Source organism: Photinus pyralis, unplaced genomic scaffold, assembly GCF_008802855.1.
Source record: "Photinus pyralis isolate 1611_PpyrPB1 unplaced genomic scaffold, Ppyr1.3 Ppyr1.4_LG3a, whole genome shotgun sequence".
Taxonomy (NCBI): domain Eukaryota; kingdom Metazoa; phylum Arthropoda; class Insecta; order Coleoptera; family Lampyridae; genus Photinus; species Photinus pyralis.
In genome coordinates this window covers 2,822,638-2,839,753 of record NW_022170509.1, presented here as the reverse complement: position 1 = coordinate 2,839,753, position 17,116 = coordinate 2,822,638, and the positions used below count along the sequence as shown (strand labels likewise).

General features: G+C 34.3%; 2 protein-coding genes across 2 annotated transcripts; one reads left to right on the top strand and one right to left on the bottom strand.

Annotated features, from left to right (window-relative positions):
* The first annotated feature begins 1,065 nt into the window (after positions 1 to 1,065).
* Positions 1,066 to 13,211, top strand: LOC116165656 (potential E3 ubiquitin-protein ligase ariadne-1-like). Its single transcript, XM_031480276.1, has 7 exons — positions 1,066 to 1,139; positions 1,199 to 1,407; positions 1,483 to 1,635; positions 1,689 to 1,754; positions 5,524 to 5,739; positions 11,216 to 12,000; positions 12,599 to 13,211. Exons 2-7 carry the CDS (start codon positions 1,201 to 1,203, stop codon positions 12,678 to 12,680), a joined length of 1,509 nt encoding a protein of 502 aa, XP_031336136.1. The 5' UTR covers positions 1,066 to 1,139; positions 1,199 to 1,200; the 3' UTR covers positions 12,681 to 13,211.
* LOC116165657 (14-3-3 protein homolog 1-like) lies at positions 7,822 to 8,307 on the bottom strand. Its single transcript, XM_031480277.1, has 3 exons — positions 8,233 to 8,307; positions 8,014 to 8,174; positions 7,822 to 7,964 (listed from the first exon to the last, which is right to left on the bottom strand). The coding sequence occupies exons 1-3, from the start codon at positions 8,279 to 8,281 to the stop codon at positions 7,824 to 7,826; spliced, it is 351 nt and encodes a 116-aa protein (XP_031336137.1). The 5' UTR covers positions 8,282 to 8,307; the 3' UTR covers positions 7,822 to 7,823.
* Positions 13,212 to 17,116: the final 3,905 nt, after the last annotated feature.

Sequence of the window (17,116 nt, the reverse complement as noted above, 5' to 3'; positions counted from 1 at the left end):
ACGTAATGCAATATTACACTTTTGTAAAAAAAATTTGAATTGGGTAAGCGTCTAGCTTGCAATGCATATTTTCATTGAATATAGTGTTTTTATTCAATGATATTTTGCACGTTCAGCTTTGTTTCGTATTACAGATTACAGGGCGCCCACTTGTCGCGCTCGCGCTCAACGTGGGAATCTCGGTAGGGCGAAATCTTGAAGAAAAAACCTCATAAATATTTTGCTAAATTTGCATTGTGCCTAGCAGAAATTGACGGTTTTAGACTATGGCATTATTAGAACACTTTTGAAAGGAAACTGAGTACCTATGATTTGATTCTTGAGGGATGAACTCCCTGTACGAGGCGCGTTTCCCAGGGGCGGATAGGAGAGCTACCTGGGTGAATGTTCTTATGGTATGCCAATGCCAGTCAAACATCCAATATAATTGCTTGAGTTCGGGTTTATAAAGCAGTCATTGGAGGCAGTCAGAGACGGACGGAGCCTTTTGGTTAAAATATCCAAAAAATATATCTCTAGGAAGTTGACATAGCGCAGATATAGATCTTGTTTTATTTTAAGAACCTTGGTCAAAGGTTTAGGGGAATCCGGAAGATTGGTCATCTACCACATACAGAGACAAATCTAGGAGTTGTGCAGTAGTATAAAGTAACGATATTGTAGAGCATAAGAATGACAGTTCTCTGGAGAGAACCACCCCCAACATAGAGACATTTAGAATCAGGAATGGGTTTGAGTGATGAGACAGAAGAAACTACCACTGGTCTGCTTGTAGACTAAGTAAGCTTGCTTGATCTATGCCTCAACCGGAAGAGGTCATTTCCTTCCTAATAAATTGATTAAAACAAAGAAACAATAATCCATGAATATAATTCAGCGCAGGAATCACGTGCACAAACCACCATATTGTAGGATTCTGTCTGGATTCGGGTACAATGGGGTGAAAGTAACGTGAACATGCCAAAGACATATATATTTTTGATACTAAAAAATAATGTCAACAAATGTTTTCTTGCAAGAATTGGATTTTAACAAATTTCTTTTGTCCATACCTAGACAAATACCTCTGACGTCACTTTTGTGACACTCTGTATATTATGTTAGATTCATATGCATTTCTATAATTACAACCTAAAAAAGTACACAATAATCGAAATTAACATTAAAAATTTGTATTAAATTGTTCTTTTTTTGTTAGATATGGATGCTGAAGAGGAGACATACGATGATGTTGATTCGGGAAATGAGTCTAGCGGAGATGATGTAGATTTCGCTATGGAAGTTGAGGTTTCGGGACATAGAGAGAAACAAACCGACTCCGATGAGTACCCTTTCGAAGTTCTGTCGACGGAGCAGATTGTCCAGCATATGGTTGACTGTATTAAAGAAGTTAATTCGGTCGTTGAGGTGCGTTTCGGTGTCACCCATTGCACAATGAAGTACACAGTGTTTGGCATATTATTTTAATAATTTTGTCTTTAGATTCCGACTACAACTACTAGAATACTGTTAAACCACTTTAAATGGGACAAGGAGAAGTTAATGGAACGATTTTATGATGGCGATCAGGATCAGCTATTTTCCGAAGCTCATGTAGTAAATCCCTTTAGGAAATTAAATATTAGTATTATTAAAGTATAACGAAAGTGAGATTTCGTACGTTAGATTAATAACATTTGGTTTTCCAGGTACCAAAAAAGCCTATCTCTGGAACTGAGGAGTGTGAAATTTGTTTTACTGTACTGCCTTGTTCGGTGAGCTCATTTAGGTTGGGTTAAGGGGAACTTTTCGTAGTGTGGTAGTGGTAAAAAAAGTATTGGTAAAAAAATGGAAAATCAAAAATTGTAATTTATATATTGCGATCTGTGTATGACAGTTTATGCTAACGTAGCATTGCCAATAGGCTTCTAGAAAATGAACTTCATTGGTTCGTAAGATTAATTTATTGTGGTATGTAAAGGTATCAAACATACTTTTCAACCAGACATTCAGCATTTGCATATAATCCTATGGACCGTTTGTATTTAAGATGGTCTGAACTGAATAAGAAGGGAAATTTTTTCTAAAGAAAGCTGGTTAAACAAAAACTAAGAAAAAGAGAGGAGTAGAAATTGATAAAAAGACAGAATTTAGTCTAGATCTTTAAAATAATCTCTAAAACTACGTTTAGGAGCAGGTGATGTTATCAATGTTAGTGTCTTAGTACCTTTCAATCCCAAGATATTGACCATTTGATTTTTATCTATGATTACTGTCTCTCTAACCTGGTTTTCCATTGCCTGTCAAAAACCAGTGGATTTAATCTAAAGCAGGCCCATAACCAGGATGAAAGAAGTAGCAGGAGTGAAGACCACAAAGTTTTCCAAAATAACTGCAAATCTTATCTATCTATAAAATTATTAACCTATAATTAATTGTTTATTGTTTTTTGTGCCCAAATACTTTTGAAGATGTTTGATTATTTTTGAGCTACATATTTAATGAACTGTGAGGGCTGTAATTTTTGTGGTACTTCAAATATTTTTGTTTCTTTGTTTAATTTTGTTTACAGGGTCCACAAACCACCGTTTAAATGCACAGAAAAGTACCTATAGTCCCTCTCCAGTTCAAAAATAACAATTTTTTTAAGAAAATGTCCTTTTAATTACATAACAACCCCTTTATTGTCAGTGCTGTAATTTTTGTGCTACTTCAATTATCTTTGTTTTTGTTTACAGGGGCCACAAACCACCCTTTACATGCACATAACAGTGTAGTCTCTCCCCTTATCATAAATTACAATTTTTTAAGAATATGTAATGTTACATAACAATCCGTTTATTGTGAGAGCTGTAATTTTTGTGCCATTTCTAATATTCTTGTTTCGTTGTTTGATTTTGTTTACAGGGCCCATAAGCCACCCTTTAAATGCACAGAAATGTGTAGTCCCTCCCCATTTTAAAAATTACATTTTTTTTAAGAAAATGTCTACTTAACAACCCCTTTATTGTGCCTGCTGCAATTTTTGTGGTACTTCTTTGTTTAATTTTGTTTACAGGGCCCACAAGCCACCATTTAAATGCCCCAAAGAGTAAAGTCCCTACCAATTTCAAAACTTACAATTTTTTAAAATAAAATCAACTTTTACGTAACAATTCGTTTATTCTGAGAACTGTAATTTTTGTGGTACTTGAAATATTTTTTTTTCCTTATGTAATTTTGTATACAGGGCCCACAAGCTACCATTTAAATGTCCCAAAAGGTAAAGTCCCTCCCCATTTCAAAACTTACAAATTTTTTAAAATAAAATCAACTTTTACGTAACAATTCGTTTATTGTGAGAACTTTAATTTTTGTGGTACTTCAAATATTTTTGTTTCTTTGTTTAATTTTGTTTACAGGGCACACACCCCACCATTTAAATGCCCCAAAAAGTAGAGTCCCTCCCCATTTCAAAACTTACAATTTTTAAAAATAAAATCGACTTTTATGTAACAATTCGTTTATTGTGAGAACTGTAACTTTTGTGTTACTTCAAATATTTTTGTTTCTTTGTTTAATTTTGTTTACAGGGCCCACAAGCCACTCTTTAAATGTACAGAAAAGTGTAGTCCCTCTCTGTATCCAAAATTACAATTTTTTTAGGTAAATGTAATGTTACATAACAATCTGTATATTGTGACAGCTGTAATTTTTGTGGTGCTTCAAATATTTTTCTTTCTTTGTTTAATTTTGTTTACAGGGCCCACAAGCCACCATTTAAATGCCCCAAAGAGTAAAGTCCCTCCCCATTTCAAAACTTACAATTTTTTAAAATAAAATCAACTTTTACGTAACAATTCGTTTATTATGAGAACTTTAATTTTTGTGGTGCTTCAAATATTTTTGTTTCCTTGTTTAATTTTGTATACGGGGCCCACAAGCCACCATTTAAATGTAAAAAAAGTAAAGTCCCTCCCCATTTCAAAACTTACAATTTTTTTAAAATAAAATTGACTTTTACATAACAATTCGTTTATTGTGAGAACTGTAATTTTTGTGGTACTTCAAATATTTTTGTTTCTTTGTTTGATTTTGTTTACAGGGCCGACAAGCCACCATTTAAATGCCCAGAAAAGTAAAGTCCCTCCCCATTTCCAAAATTATAATTTTTTTAAATAAAATCTACTTTTATGTAACAATCTGTTTATTGTGATGGCTGTAATTTTTGTGGTAATGTAAATATTTTTGTTTCTTTGTTTGATTGTGTTTACAGGGCCCACAAGCCGCCATTTAAATGCCCCAAAGAGTAAAGTCCCTCCCCATTTCAAAACTTACAATTTTTTAAAATAAAATCAACTTTTACGTAACAATTCGTTTATTGTGAGAACTATAATTTTTGTGGTACTTCAAATATTTTTGTTTCTTTGATTTTGTTTACAGGCCCGCAAGCGACCATTTAAATTGTCAGAAAAGTACAGTCCTTCCCCATTTCAAAATTTACAATTTAAAAAAAAAAATAGCCTTTTACATAACAACACCTTTAATGTGAGTGCTGTAATTTTTTGGTACTTTAAATATTTTTGTTACCTTGTTTGATTTGCTTTACAGGGCCAACAAGCCACCATTTAATAACGTTCCTCCCCATTTCAAAAATTACAATTTTGTTTATTAAAATGTAACGTTACATAACAATCCGTATATTGTGAGAGTTGTAATTTTTGTGGTACTTCAAATATTTTTGTTTCGTTGTTTGATTTTGTTTGCAGGGGTCACAAGCCACCCTTTAAATGCACAGAATAGCGTAGTCCCTCCTCATAAAAAAAATATTTTTTTAAAAATAAAATCGACTTTTATGTAATAATTCGTTTATTGTGAGGACTGTAATTTTTGTGGTATATCAAATATTTTTGTTTCCTTGTTTGATTTTGTTCACAGGGTCGACAAGCCACTGTTTAAATGGCCAGAAAAGTATACACTACCGCTCAAAAGTATTCAACCACTAACATTTTTTTTAATTTTTTATTGCTATATACTAAATTAATGGTGTTTTATATTCGCTCCAAAAATTTTTTTCCAGTCTTCAACAGTGATGTTGTCGAGCCCAAATTAATCGTTTCTTTTTATAATTCCTCTTTCCCCATTTTAGCAATGTTATTGACTGAAACTTAACCAGAAATGGTTTTTTTGCATTTGAACTTCTCTACAGGTAGAATAAAGGCAGATGGATCAAGTAAGATTGATAAATAATCATTGCATTGGGTTGTTCTATTCCAGACAACTACAAAATTTAAATTATTATTCATAAACTGGTCACCTGACATATCAAGAGTAAAACTGAGGAATTTGATTATTTGATATAATAAATATTTAAAGCGAATATTTTGGCAAGAATGTAAACGTTAAGAATAATGTAATACACAGATTGGAATATGTATTTGGGAATACGAAATATACATTTTACAAATCTTCCGGTTACATTTTTTGCTAGTGTTGAATACTGCTGCTGTTTCTGCACAATGATTGTAAAAAAAAAATTAATTTTAACAAATTTGGTGATTTCAGCACATGACAGGATTGGAGTGTGGTCATCGGTTTTGCAGTCATTGTTGGGGGGAGTATTTAACGACCAAAATTATGGAGGAAGGTGTCGGGCAGACTATTGCTTGCGCCGCTCATGGCTGCGATATCTTAGTGGACGATGCCAGTGTGATGCGATTAGTTAAGGACGCCAAAGTGAAATTAAAATATCAGCATTTAATTACAAATAGTTTTGTTGAGGTAAGTCGAGTGACAGTCGTTTCTTACTTATTGTAGCTAGCACCTACTATTAGAGTGTTTGGTATAATTTTGACAATACCAGTATTTTTGATATTGTAGAGTTTAATTGCGTGTACGCGAGTAAGTACCAAGTTGGATTAAAGGTAGCCACCATTTGAACCCAATTACCTCGTATGATCGAGACTTTACTATACTACTAATTTATAAACATGTATGTAGGACCCAAAGGGATAGTTTAGGAGGTACTTTTTTTCTTTGCTACCACATCAAACAGAAGAATGGAGCTATCGACTAAAGTGTTGATAATGTTCTTGCTGATTTTGCGAAAATCTTACACTTTTGAACATTGACTTAACTTGTAATTTGAAAATAAGCTTTGGCCCAGTAACGAAGAAATCTCAAGATTTCACAGAACGCATCCTATAAAAGCACATAGAGTTCATTATTCCACGGATGATCGTGATCATATATCGAATCAAGCCATTAACAGATTTTGACAGCACTTCCTTAAAGAAGGAAGTTCCTTCTCCATCCACTTTACGTCTCAGGAATTTTAAACATCTTCTCTGAATGCATTCTATTAATATCAAATATGTATATTGGAAGGATAGTGACCAAATCAAATTACAATATTTTAGCACTGAAGAGAAAGTTGGAGATTATGCTAGTGTCTGATTGGTTCTCTCTGGTATCAAGGCGGAATATATGTTGAGTTTAAAGCAGAAGTGCTATGGGACCGTGCTTACTTGATTTTATCTGTCAAAATGTTGTTGGCAGGTTTTTCGATTTATTTGGGTAACCCTGCATTTTAGAAGAAAACTAAATGGCATATTTGAAGTTTTTGAACAAGCGGGCTGACTTATTCGAGGAATGAAAATAAAGGTCAATTATAGGTATATAGTAGAACTCATCTCGGGACATACTGTATATTGTACGTTGATACATTGAACAATGAAACAATAAATAAAACAGTTCAATATTTACCATTCATAAAAACACTAGAGGAAAATCTACGCGTAAATACGTGCAAAGACAGGCAAAGTTATCAGTAGTGTGGATACCTATTCCCACGACGGAAAAGATAATAAACACATTTCATATCTCCATCAGACTTCATCCTCGGTTGCCCAGTTTCTTTGTTTTGTCCATAATTTGTTGTTTATTGCAATAGCGCGATAATGGACCAGATGTCTACGTCACCTACAGGATGTTTATGATTTGAACTGAACCAATTAAATCGTTACCGAACTATACAAAAATGCAAATGTTGCTGATTTATATTTTAGAATCACGTGATCAAAATAGCGTCGCAACAAAATGTGGAAGATTTCGGATGCGATAGAGACATCCTCTGTATCCAAGCGATACCAGGCTTGGTAAGTAAATTAGCCGTTGTGGTTGGTGGAACATACCAAAATTATACCTTGTAACACAGGTTTTCACCTAAAGGTTTCGGTTAAGAGAATTTTACTGAAATATCAGTGGAATGGTTGCTTCTAGGCTAAGAAAGCATCAGGGTGAATTTGTTGCGCACAAACTACAAAAGAAACTATGCTGGTCGCCATACTTATTACATTAAATATACAAAATGGTGACCATTCTTCTTCTTCATTCACTCATAGATCTCTTTCTTGGGTTAGAGTAGCCGTTGCACATGATGGCGTCATTCACACGTCGGGACATTTCTCTTTATTCAGTTTTTCTTCAATCGAACCTCAATCCTCTTGTTTTATACCCAGTCTGTCACAAGGGCTGCCTTCAAATTACAATTTCTTTTCCTTTGCATTTCACCGCAAGATGTCAGAGACGGTTAAATTCTAACCATCTCTTGGTTATAGTTTTTTTAGAACCTCGGCGGAACCATTGATTTCAAATCCACAGTATGACCTCGTACTCAATTTGACTTGCTTCTTCCCGTAGTACTGAATGGACTGAGGTAAGTTGATTTGGTACAGGTATATATACGTTTACTTTTTGTTTCTCAGTGATTGACACCTTAAATATTGAACAAATTAAACAGTGTAATATAATACTGATAACTTAAATTGATTGAGTAACTATAAAGAATCAACCCATGTTTAAAATTAAATGTTGCATGTATAGTAGGTCACAGTTTTTGGTTTCAGCGATGTCAGCATTTTCAGTAAGTTGATTAGATAGTTCAAAGCTAACCTGCCGCTATGAGTAAATATAGTCGGTTCCAAGTTGAAAGCGTCTTGCAAAGCCTGCGTACGAATAAAAAAATATATCGCAATAACCAAAAATTAAGTATACCTTTTGGGCTATATAGATTGCAACGTTGTTTTGGTGCAGAACTGTATGGCAAAATATGGCGTAATTTAAGGCGATTACCAGTCTTGCGGGATGATCAGGTGGTACGTTTTCCGCGTATTGCCGTGCACATTCGTATGCGTCTTTCGTCTTGTAGTGGAAGGCTAACAAATAAAAAATTATTATGCGTATTGACTTTTAGTATAATATATAGGTACTTACAAACGTCATCCGTCACTTCGGATACGTATCGATAATAATCTGCGCGCATACGAAGAAATTGGACTGCGGCTTCTTTATCTATTGCTTGTGGTATTAGATGAACTTCAAGCAGATGCTAAAATGTTAGTAAAATATTACACAACTGGAACTTCAAAAGATATAAAATAGCCTGTACTTTGACTAGGGCTAAAAGAAACTAATAAATACCAACATCTAGTCTCTAAGTAGTCGGTTAGATGCTATAGTTGAGTGAGGTAAGCGTAGATTGCTGAAAGGAGTTTGGTTTGTCCAATTAAAGAGAGAGCCTCTCTGAGCATCGATAGCAGCACTTACATAAGAAAAAAAAGAGAAAACGATTGGGATAAAAAAGTTATTACCAATACAACTGATGCTATTCTTTTGATTTCCCGATCTATGAAGCCCCTGTATTCCTCAGTGTATACTTTTTCTTCGTCCATCGAAGTAGTACCAGATAAATTTTTTCGCCACATTCGCAAGGAATCGATTCTTTGTTTGAAGGGCTCTTCAAACACAAACATTTCATCTTCTCCGACTAGTTGCTCACCATGTTCAATGTGCATTCGAGCGTACAAGGCAGCATCCCTGTATCTTAATTCTCCCAAAGCATCCTTCGCTTTTTGTAATAGCGGAGGCATCTTTTTCATTATAGTGCAATACACCGCTATCTCCTAAAATTGGTTTAGATAAACAAACGAGATAAAATATGCCCACTTGCCATGTTGAGTGCACTTGGAACTTGTATTCGCGACAATGCGTTAATTGTATAGATAAGTAAATTAATTTCTTGTCTGTAATCGTATCGGAGGCACATTACTTGGAAGTCGCTATGGTTTATATAGTATAGAATCATGTTTTTGTTTATGTTAGGTTCTATTTATTTATTCTTCACTTGTTATCTGAAAATATGTCGATATGATCAAAGTACGTCATTTACACTTGCAATATTACTGCATTCTTGGGAGAATATACTATATGGACAGCTATCCAGGTTTTAGTATAAATTCCCCAAATTGCACATATTAAGGGGTGACTTTATTTCAGCAGTTATAAAATTTTGGTGTTTACAATTTCAAATAAATGTGTTTTGAGCAGTCGAATGCTTTTATACGTACCTCCCCCCAAGTTTCTTCATTGTCGTAATTGAAACAATGGTACTACTTACACTTAAATACAAAGTTATCTGTTTGTGCGAAGACACACTAACATTTCTTTGATTGCAAATAAAATAAGGGGTGAAGGAGCGCAATTAAATTTGGTTGTGGGGTTACTTACTTCCACAACTGATACTCCCCTCGAATATGGTTGGTTCGATTTGATTTATTAATAGTTGCCGCTCTCTAATCAATTTGCGCCGTTTCCGCACAGCGGCGACATTCTTTGGCTGACCTTTTTGATTCATCTTTTAAGCTTCACACGTGGAACAACCAGCGCCCAAATACAAAGCAGTGTTCTTCATAATTTTGATTCTAGAGTTTGGACTCTGAAACAGGAAAACATTGTAATAATGAACAAAATCCATGGAATATAAGCTGAGCTTAATATCCTCAGATTACCTGGGATCGCCTTGAGAGCTGCTTTAAGTTGCCTGTGAAGGCGTTCTATCATCCTGTTGGCTTGTGAGTGGTAAGCGAAACCGATGAGTTCTCCGAGTTTCCTCAATAGTGTTGACTCATGACAGTGTTTCCTGCAAGTTCTTGTGAAAAGTCCTGGATATGCGGAACTGGGTATCGATCAGGTACAGTTCATGCGTTTCCTATGATTCCTGCTGGCGTTCTTAGCTGTGTAAATTCTTTCAGGATTGCTTTCAATTCTACCAATTGTTTTTCTACCGTGTTTTGCTAGGTCGTCTGCGTGTTGACGATTCTTTGGTTTTTAATGTCGACCAACAATCCAAAATGAGCTAAAAAATCCGATGGGTTTTGTAGTGTTTGCAATGTTGCATCTCCATGGGAAGTGTCTGCCCAGATTTAAATCAAGGTTCATGTTTATTGTGCCGCATGTGTTAATGACAGTTCCATTTGCTGCATACACCTGTGTACTCTGGTAGTCTGAGGCTTGCTGGGTCTTACCTATCCGGCTGCGTGGAAAAACGTAGGTCTAGGCTCCTGTATTGATCAGGAATTTGTTGATGTACAATCGGCGAGGTGTGTACCGCCTCATTACGATTGGCTTGGGAATTTTTCAACTCCTTCTTGCAGGGTAGTTGACAGTTTCTTATTTTGTTCCCAAATTTGTAGTGGTACCAGCATGTATTGTACTGTCTCCTTCTGTTGGTGATCGTGCTTGACCGGGCAGTGTCTCGTCCTCGTTGCTGCGGTCGAAATCCTTTGCTAAGTTACAAACATTATAGGACAGCTCGGCTTTGTTGTTGTAATACCTCACTATGGAACAGCTCAGCTTGACCGTACTGCTTACTATAGGATAGCTCGCAGCAGAATGAAATCTAACGCATGCGCGTCGCCTTATAAAGCCCTGTTCAACGGCGGGGATGATTGTTTTGCACAGCGTGGTGGAAAACGCCGTGTTGATTTTGACATCACGCCGTGTTTATTTTACTGATAACCAATGGGAAGCCCGCATTTCTGTTACGGGCTCGGATTTTCGCACAACGGAACGAAACATTTAGGCCCGAAGAGATCGTGACAACCGCGCTACGTTTCTTGATATGGCTTGTTGTCAGACATATTTTCATTCTGTTTCGCTATGAAGCGGTACATGTGTAAATTTCCCTATGTTTAACAAAACATAAATTCCAAAAATTAATTTTTTAATTCTAAAGACAAAGAAAGCATTTTTCTTTCAATAAATATGATATCTTTGACAGATTTTATTATTTCCTCACAGTTGCGCCGGTAACATAAACGAGTGATTTAATTCTTTGCGATTGGATAGGCAAGCTTTATTATTAGGCGTGAATTTGCAACTACAATATCTTGATTAATCATAATTACTTTTGTTTCAGTGCAATCGTCTGCTAAGATGGTGTCCTTCTCCTGATTGTAACAACGCCATTAAAGTACAATACGTAGAACCTCATCATGTTACATGCAAATGTAACCATACATTTTGCTTTTCGTGTGGCGAAAATTGGCACGATCCTGTCAAATGCCACTTATTGAAGAAGTGGATTAAGAAGTGCGACGACGATTCGGAAACCAGCAACTGGATTGCCGCGAATACCAAAGAATGTCCGAGGTGTAACGTTACGATCGAAAAAGATGGCGGTTGTAATCATATGGTGTGTAAAAATCAAAATTGTAAGGCGGATTTCTGTTGGGTATGTTTGGGACCGTGGGAGCCTCATGGAAGTTCGTGGTATAATTGTAATCGTTACGATGAAGAAGAGGCGAAAGCAGCACGTGATGCTCAAGAAAAATCTAGATCTGCTTTGCAACGTTATTTGTTTTATTGCAATCGATACATGAATCACATGGCTTCACTAAAATTTGAGCATAAGTTGTATGCTTCAGTAAAGGGCAAGATGGAAGAAATGCAACAACATAATATGAGTTGGATAGAAGTACAATTTCTTAAAAAGGCTGTTGATATTTTGTGTCAGTGTAGACAAACTTTAATGTATACTTATGTGTTTGCATACTACTTGCAAAAAAACAATCAATCTGTGATTTTTGAAGATAACCAAAAGGACCTCGAGGGTGCAACAGAATTCCTTTCAGAATATTTAGAACGAGATATCACCTCTGAAAATTTAGCCGATATTAAACAAAAAGTTCAAGATAAATATAGGTAGGTAGATTTTGTTGAGGTTGGGGTGGAAATGGAAGGACATAAAACTATCTTTATTCTTTTCTTTTTTCTTTCTTCTTGCCGGCTCGTGTGGCGCAGTTCAGTTAAAGCTAAACTGTGGTGCTAAGGGTTCTTGGTTCGAATCCGGGTTCAGGCATGGATATTTGTAAATGTATAGTGGATTGGGTTGGTAGAGCAGCCTTGGCTGAAACCCCGCCCACCCAAAAATAAAGGCAAATAAAAAAAAATGAAAATGTTTGTCCACGGAAACAGGTCTCTTCCTTAAAATAAGATCTGTTTAACAGAATTAGGTTCGGCTCAACCAACCAATTTCTGATAAACAGACCTGTTTCCGTTAACAAACATTTTCACGCTCATCCTACATGGGGACCTCGTAGTCCGAACATGTGACTGTCTGATACAGTACTATACAGTTACACATGATACCCTGAAATTCAATCCGTTTGTCAGGGTACTCGATTCCTTCTTACCCAAGGAACTTTCAAACAACCTATAAAGTCATAATTGAATGGTTCTGTCATGATTTATTACGAAACAATTGTGTAGGTGGGTATTCACTAATTTGTTATTTTTACAGATACTGCGAAAGCCGAAGGAAAGTTCTTTTAGAACATGTACATGAAGGGTATGAAAAAGAATGGTGGGATTATAATGAATAATTTTATTTATTTGTAAATAGTAATTTTTAAGTAATTGAAATGTAATAAAAATTATCGTAACTGGATTTGTTAACTATTATCTCAAATGCGTTTTTATTTGTTACTAAAAATATGTTTTTTAATTTGTTGGTTCAATTCTTAATTTGATAATGCATGGGGTACACTATTGTTACTTGTTGATTATGATAGCATTTTTGTTAATTTGAAAAACTGAATAAATATGTTTGAATGGTCAAATCTCTCAGTCTATTCTGTAAGTTAACATTTCCAAAATGTAAATTTAACCAGAACTGAGTCTTACAGCAATAATAGCGGATAAATTTGTAATCAACTTGTTTCAGTATGTTAATTTGCGACACTAATTTATTTATTTATTCCATACACCCATTAGTCAACAACGAATCAGAACATCTTGTGTCATTCTTCTAAGATCTTTATTTTGGAATATAATATATAAATATATTGTATATAGTTTAATGAAAATCTATGTATATATGTCAAATTTAAGTTTAGCTATTGTTTCGCTGCAAAGTGTCATATTTTTAAAGTTTAACCAAATTAAAAAGATTCTCTATAAACTATTATTTAATGCACTATCCTACTAGCTATCAACAGTCTTTACAGTTTTTAATAGTTAGTGGGAGGGAGGCCACTAAATGGAAGAATCTATGCTGGTTTTACTGCTTAAAAAATGCTGAGGTTGTGTCGCACCAACTGAAGGCGTGAAGGAAGAGTATGTGCTCCGCAACTTCTTCTGAATGTTTTAACGACTGCAGATTGAGCTTCAAGTAAGGAGTCAATTGCTTAATTACACATGAATTAAGCTTAAGGAATGAAGTGCTTTCAATTCAATTCCATTTGCATATGACTTTGGCCAGATACATTTATAAGGTGAACCAGAATGACATTTTTTATTCTGAATTAATATTTTACTTTGCGAACTTCCAGCCATGTTTAAATACTTATCGCAAATGAATCGCAAATTACACATTCCAAACGTGCACCATATCACATTTTTATAGGTTTTTAAAGCACATATTCAAATTTTCAAGTCATTCACTCTACGTACGGCATTTCATTAAATTTCAAATGATTCAAATAAGTAAAAGAGAGGTTTTATAATACGAAAATATGTATTAAGCATTCAGTTTTTCCGCGCGTAAACACAGCAACGTTGGGTACATGAAAAGTTAATAAAGTACACAGCAACCAACCATAAACGCTAAAGTTCATGTGTTTTGTAATTTTTTTAATTCTACTGCCTAAATGTAGCAAAATTATAAGCAATCTGTTTTTTTTATGGCGGGCTCTGAAATTTTAAAAAATATATGGTTATGACATCTAACGTTAGTTTGCGGAATCGAATCAGTACAGGAAATTATATGTTTACCGTTAGGTGCAGTTTTTTATCATGGGACGGCGACTCCTGTACGAACATGATCCAATGCAGTCTCCTAGATTTACGACAGATGTCATACCCATTCATTTTATGAAATTTGGTGTCAACCGTAGTTTTGCTTTATAATGTTACATTTAGGCAGTACAAGATAACAAATTTACAAAACACATACACTTCAGCTGTATACTTCATTACCGTTTCATCATTTTTTGTTCATTTACAATTGTTTAATGTTCCCAAGATTTGATTGTTTACGCGGGGAAGGAATGAATTTAACTAAATTCATATTTTCATATCATAGAAACTCTCTATTACTTATTTACATCATTTTAAATTTAATAAAATGCCGTACGTAACGTTAATGGCTTTAAAATTTAAACAAATTGTATAAAAATGCGATATGGTGCATATTTGAAATGTGTATCCTGGTTGATTCCTTGAATCGGATAAACGCTAAATTGTTTAAAGTAAAGGCACTTAAATAAACGTTTGTGTACCTACATATTCAATCATTTTCATGTAGGTGCAGACTTTAGCTGGAGACCAACACACCGCACACTACATTAACTTAAGTCCATAAACGCATTATATAATTTCCGCAATACCTACGTAATTAGATGTAAACATTTTGCAACTTCTAGTTCCTTCCTTTCAGAGCTGGGCAGTATTCGATTTTGTAAATACTTTTTAGTATTCAAATCCTTTAAAGTATTCAAATACTTTGTAATTAAATACTTTTATGGAAGCAGTATTTGTAGTAACTCAAATACTTTCACAAATATTTAGTATTCGAATACTTCGCAAAGTATTTGGATACTTCGTAAGGTATTTGAATACTTTGAGAAGTACTCGAATACTTCGCATAGTATTCCCTTCCCTTTTTATCAAAAATCGACTCCTGCAAAATTTCTGGAGAAAACACTTTTTCTTACTAATTTTAATTGGTACGTAGAATCCAAAACGATTCGTACTTTTTCGATTAGCCCTCTCAATAAGAAGTTATAGACTAGAAACCAATTTCGAAAGAAAATTCAAAGGGCTGTAACTTTTGAACTAGTAGCCCAATCTTGGAACTGTTTGAAAGTATGGATTCTACAGGCCACATTCTATAAGAAAATTTTTTTCCGGGTCGATCTGAGACAATTTTTTTTGAGGGCCTCAAAAAAAGGCAGTGTACAACCTTCCTTTTTTACCAAAAATGGACTGCACCAAAATTTCTCGGGAAAACACTTCTTCTTATTAATTTTGGTGCGTAGAATCCAAAACAATTCGTACTTTTTCGATCAAAAGTTGTAGACCAATTTCGAAAGAAAATTAAAAGGGCTGTAACTTTTAAACTAGTAGCCCAATCTTGTAACTGTTTCAAATTAGGGATTCTACAGGCCACATTCTATAAGAAAATTTTTTTTCCGGGTCGATCTGCGACAATTTTTTTTTCGGGGTTCAAAAAAAGGCAGTCCTTCCTTTTTTACCAAAAATCAACTGCACCAAAATTTCTCGGGAAAACACTTTTTCTTATTAATGTTGGTGCGTAGAATCCAAAACAATCGTACTTTTTCGATTAGACCTCTCAATATAAAGTTATGGACCAAAAACAAATTTCGAAAAAAAATTCAAAGGGCTGTAACTTTTGATCTAGTAGCCCAATCTTCAAACTGTTTGAAATTATGGATTCTACGGGCTAAATTCTATAAGAAAATGTTTTTTCTCGATCGATCTCAGACAATTTTTTTTCCGGCCTCAAAAAAAGGCAGAACTTTGAAGTTATTCAAATATTTGAGAACAATTTAGAAATGTTTAGGGAAAGTTTCCATTCTCACAAAATCAAATATAAAAATCCGATACAACTGAATACCGAACGATCCCTTTTGACTCGATAGTCTACGTAACTTAAAAACAATAGGGACCTTTCTTATATCCTTAAGACCATGTGTACCAATTTTCAAAGCGATCGCACGTTTCTAAACAAGTTATTATGCACACGGACAAACGGATGGTCAAAAATGGATCTGTTCCAAAATCGCTAGGATTAATTTCAGAAAGGCGTACGTATCATGTGCACGACGTACGATCGCTTTAAAAACTGGTACACGTATTCTTAAGGATATAACTGGTATAAGAAAGGGCCTGGTAGGTACCTCCTATATAATAATATAATAATAATAATACGCTTTTACTCCCCTTAAATTTGTATTGTCACGACTTAAAAAATCAAGTTATACTTTGAATGGGGTTAGTTTTTTTTATATTTCTATTGTTATATACTGTCACACAGTAGAAATTCAATCATTGATTTTCTACTGTGTGACATTATATAACAATAGAAATATAAAAAAAGCTAACCCCATTCAAAGTATAACTTGATTTTTTAAGTAGTATTAAGCCTTTTATCTAGTATAGGTACTATTTTAAATTTTTAATGTATTTGAGTGACAAGTATTTGAATACTTTTTACTGTAGGTATTCGAATACTTTTCTAAGTAAGTTAATGAAATACTTTTCAAAGTATTCGAATACTTTTTATAGTATTCGAATACTTTTGAAAGTATTCGAATACATTCTAAAGTATTTGAATACTTATTTTTTTAAGTATTTGAATACTTTTCAATGTATCTGTATCTAGTATTCGCTTGTGCCGGACGTAAAAGTATTTAGTATTCAAATACTTTAATATTAATCATTCGTTTGAATTCCCACCATGCTATTTCGAATGATTCTTTGTCACTGTAATTATGTCATCGTTAAATCAAGGAGGATACTTTAATTGGTTTTGCTTCCTGTTGTCTTTCTTTACACACTCTGGTACAAATATTTACAAGCAATATATTCTTAGGACTATATATGATGAGCACTTTGAGGGATCCTTTTCAACACTTCAACAATTTGCTTGTTACCTACGTTCCTAATGTAACTGAAAACGACCTTTTTAAATAGATAATTTACTTGTCGTTTGTGGTTACGATAATTTAAAAAATCATCTACGGAATGTGACACATCTATGTGCTTTTTATATAATTTTTACAAAACCCTTGCAATA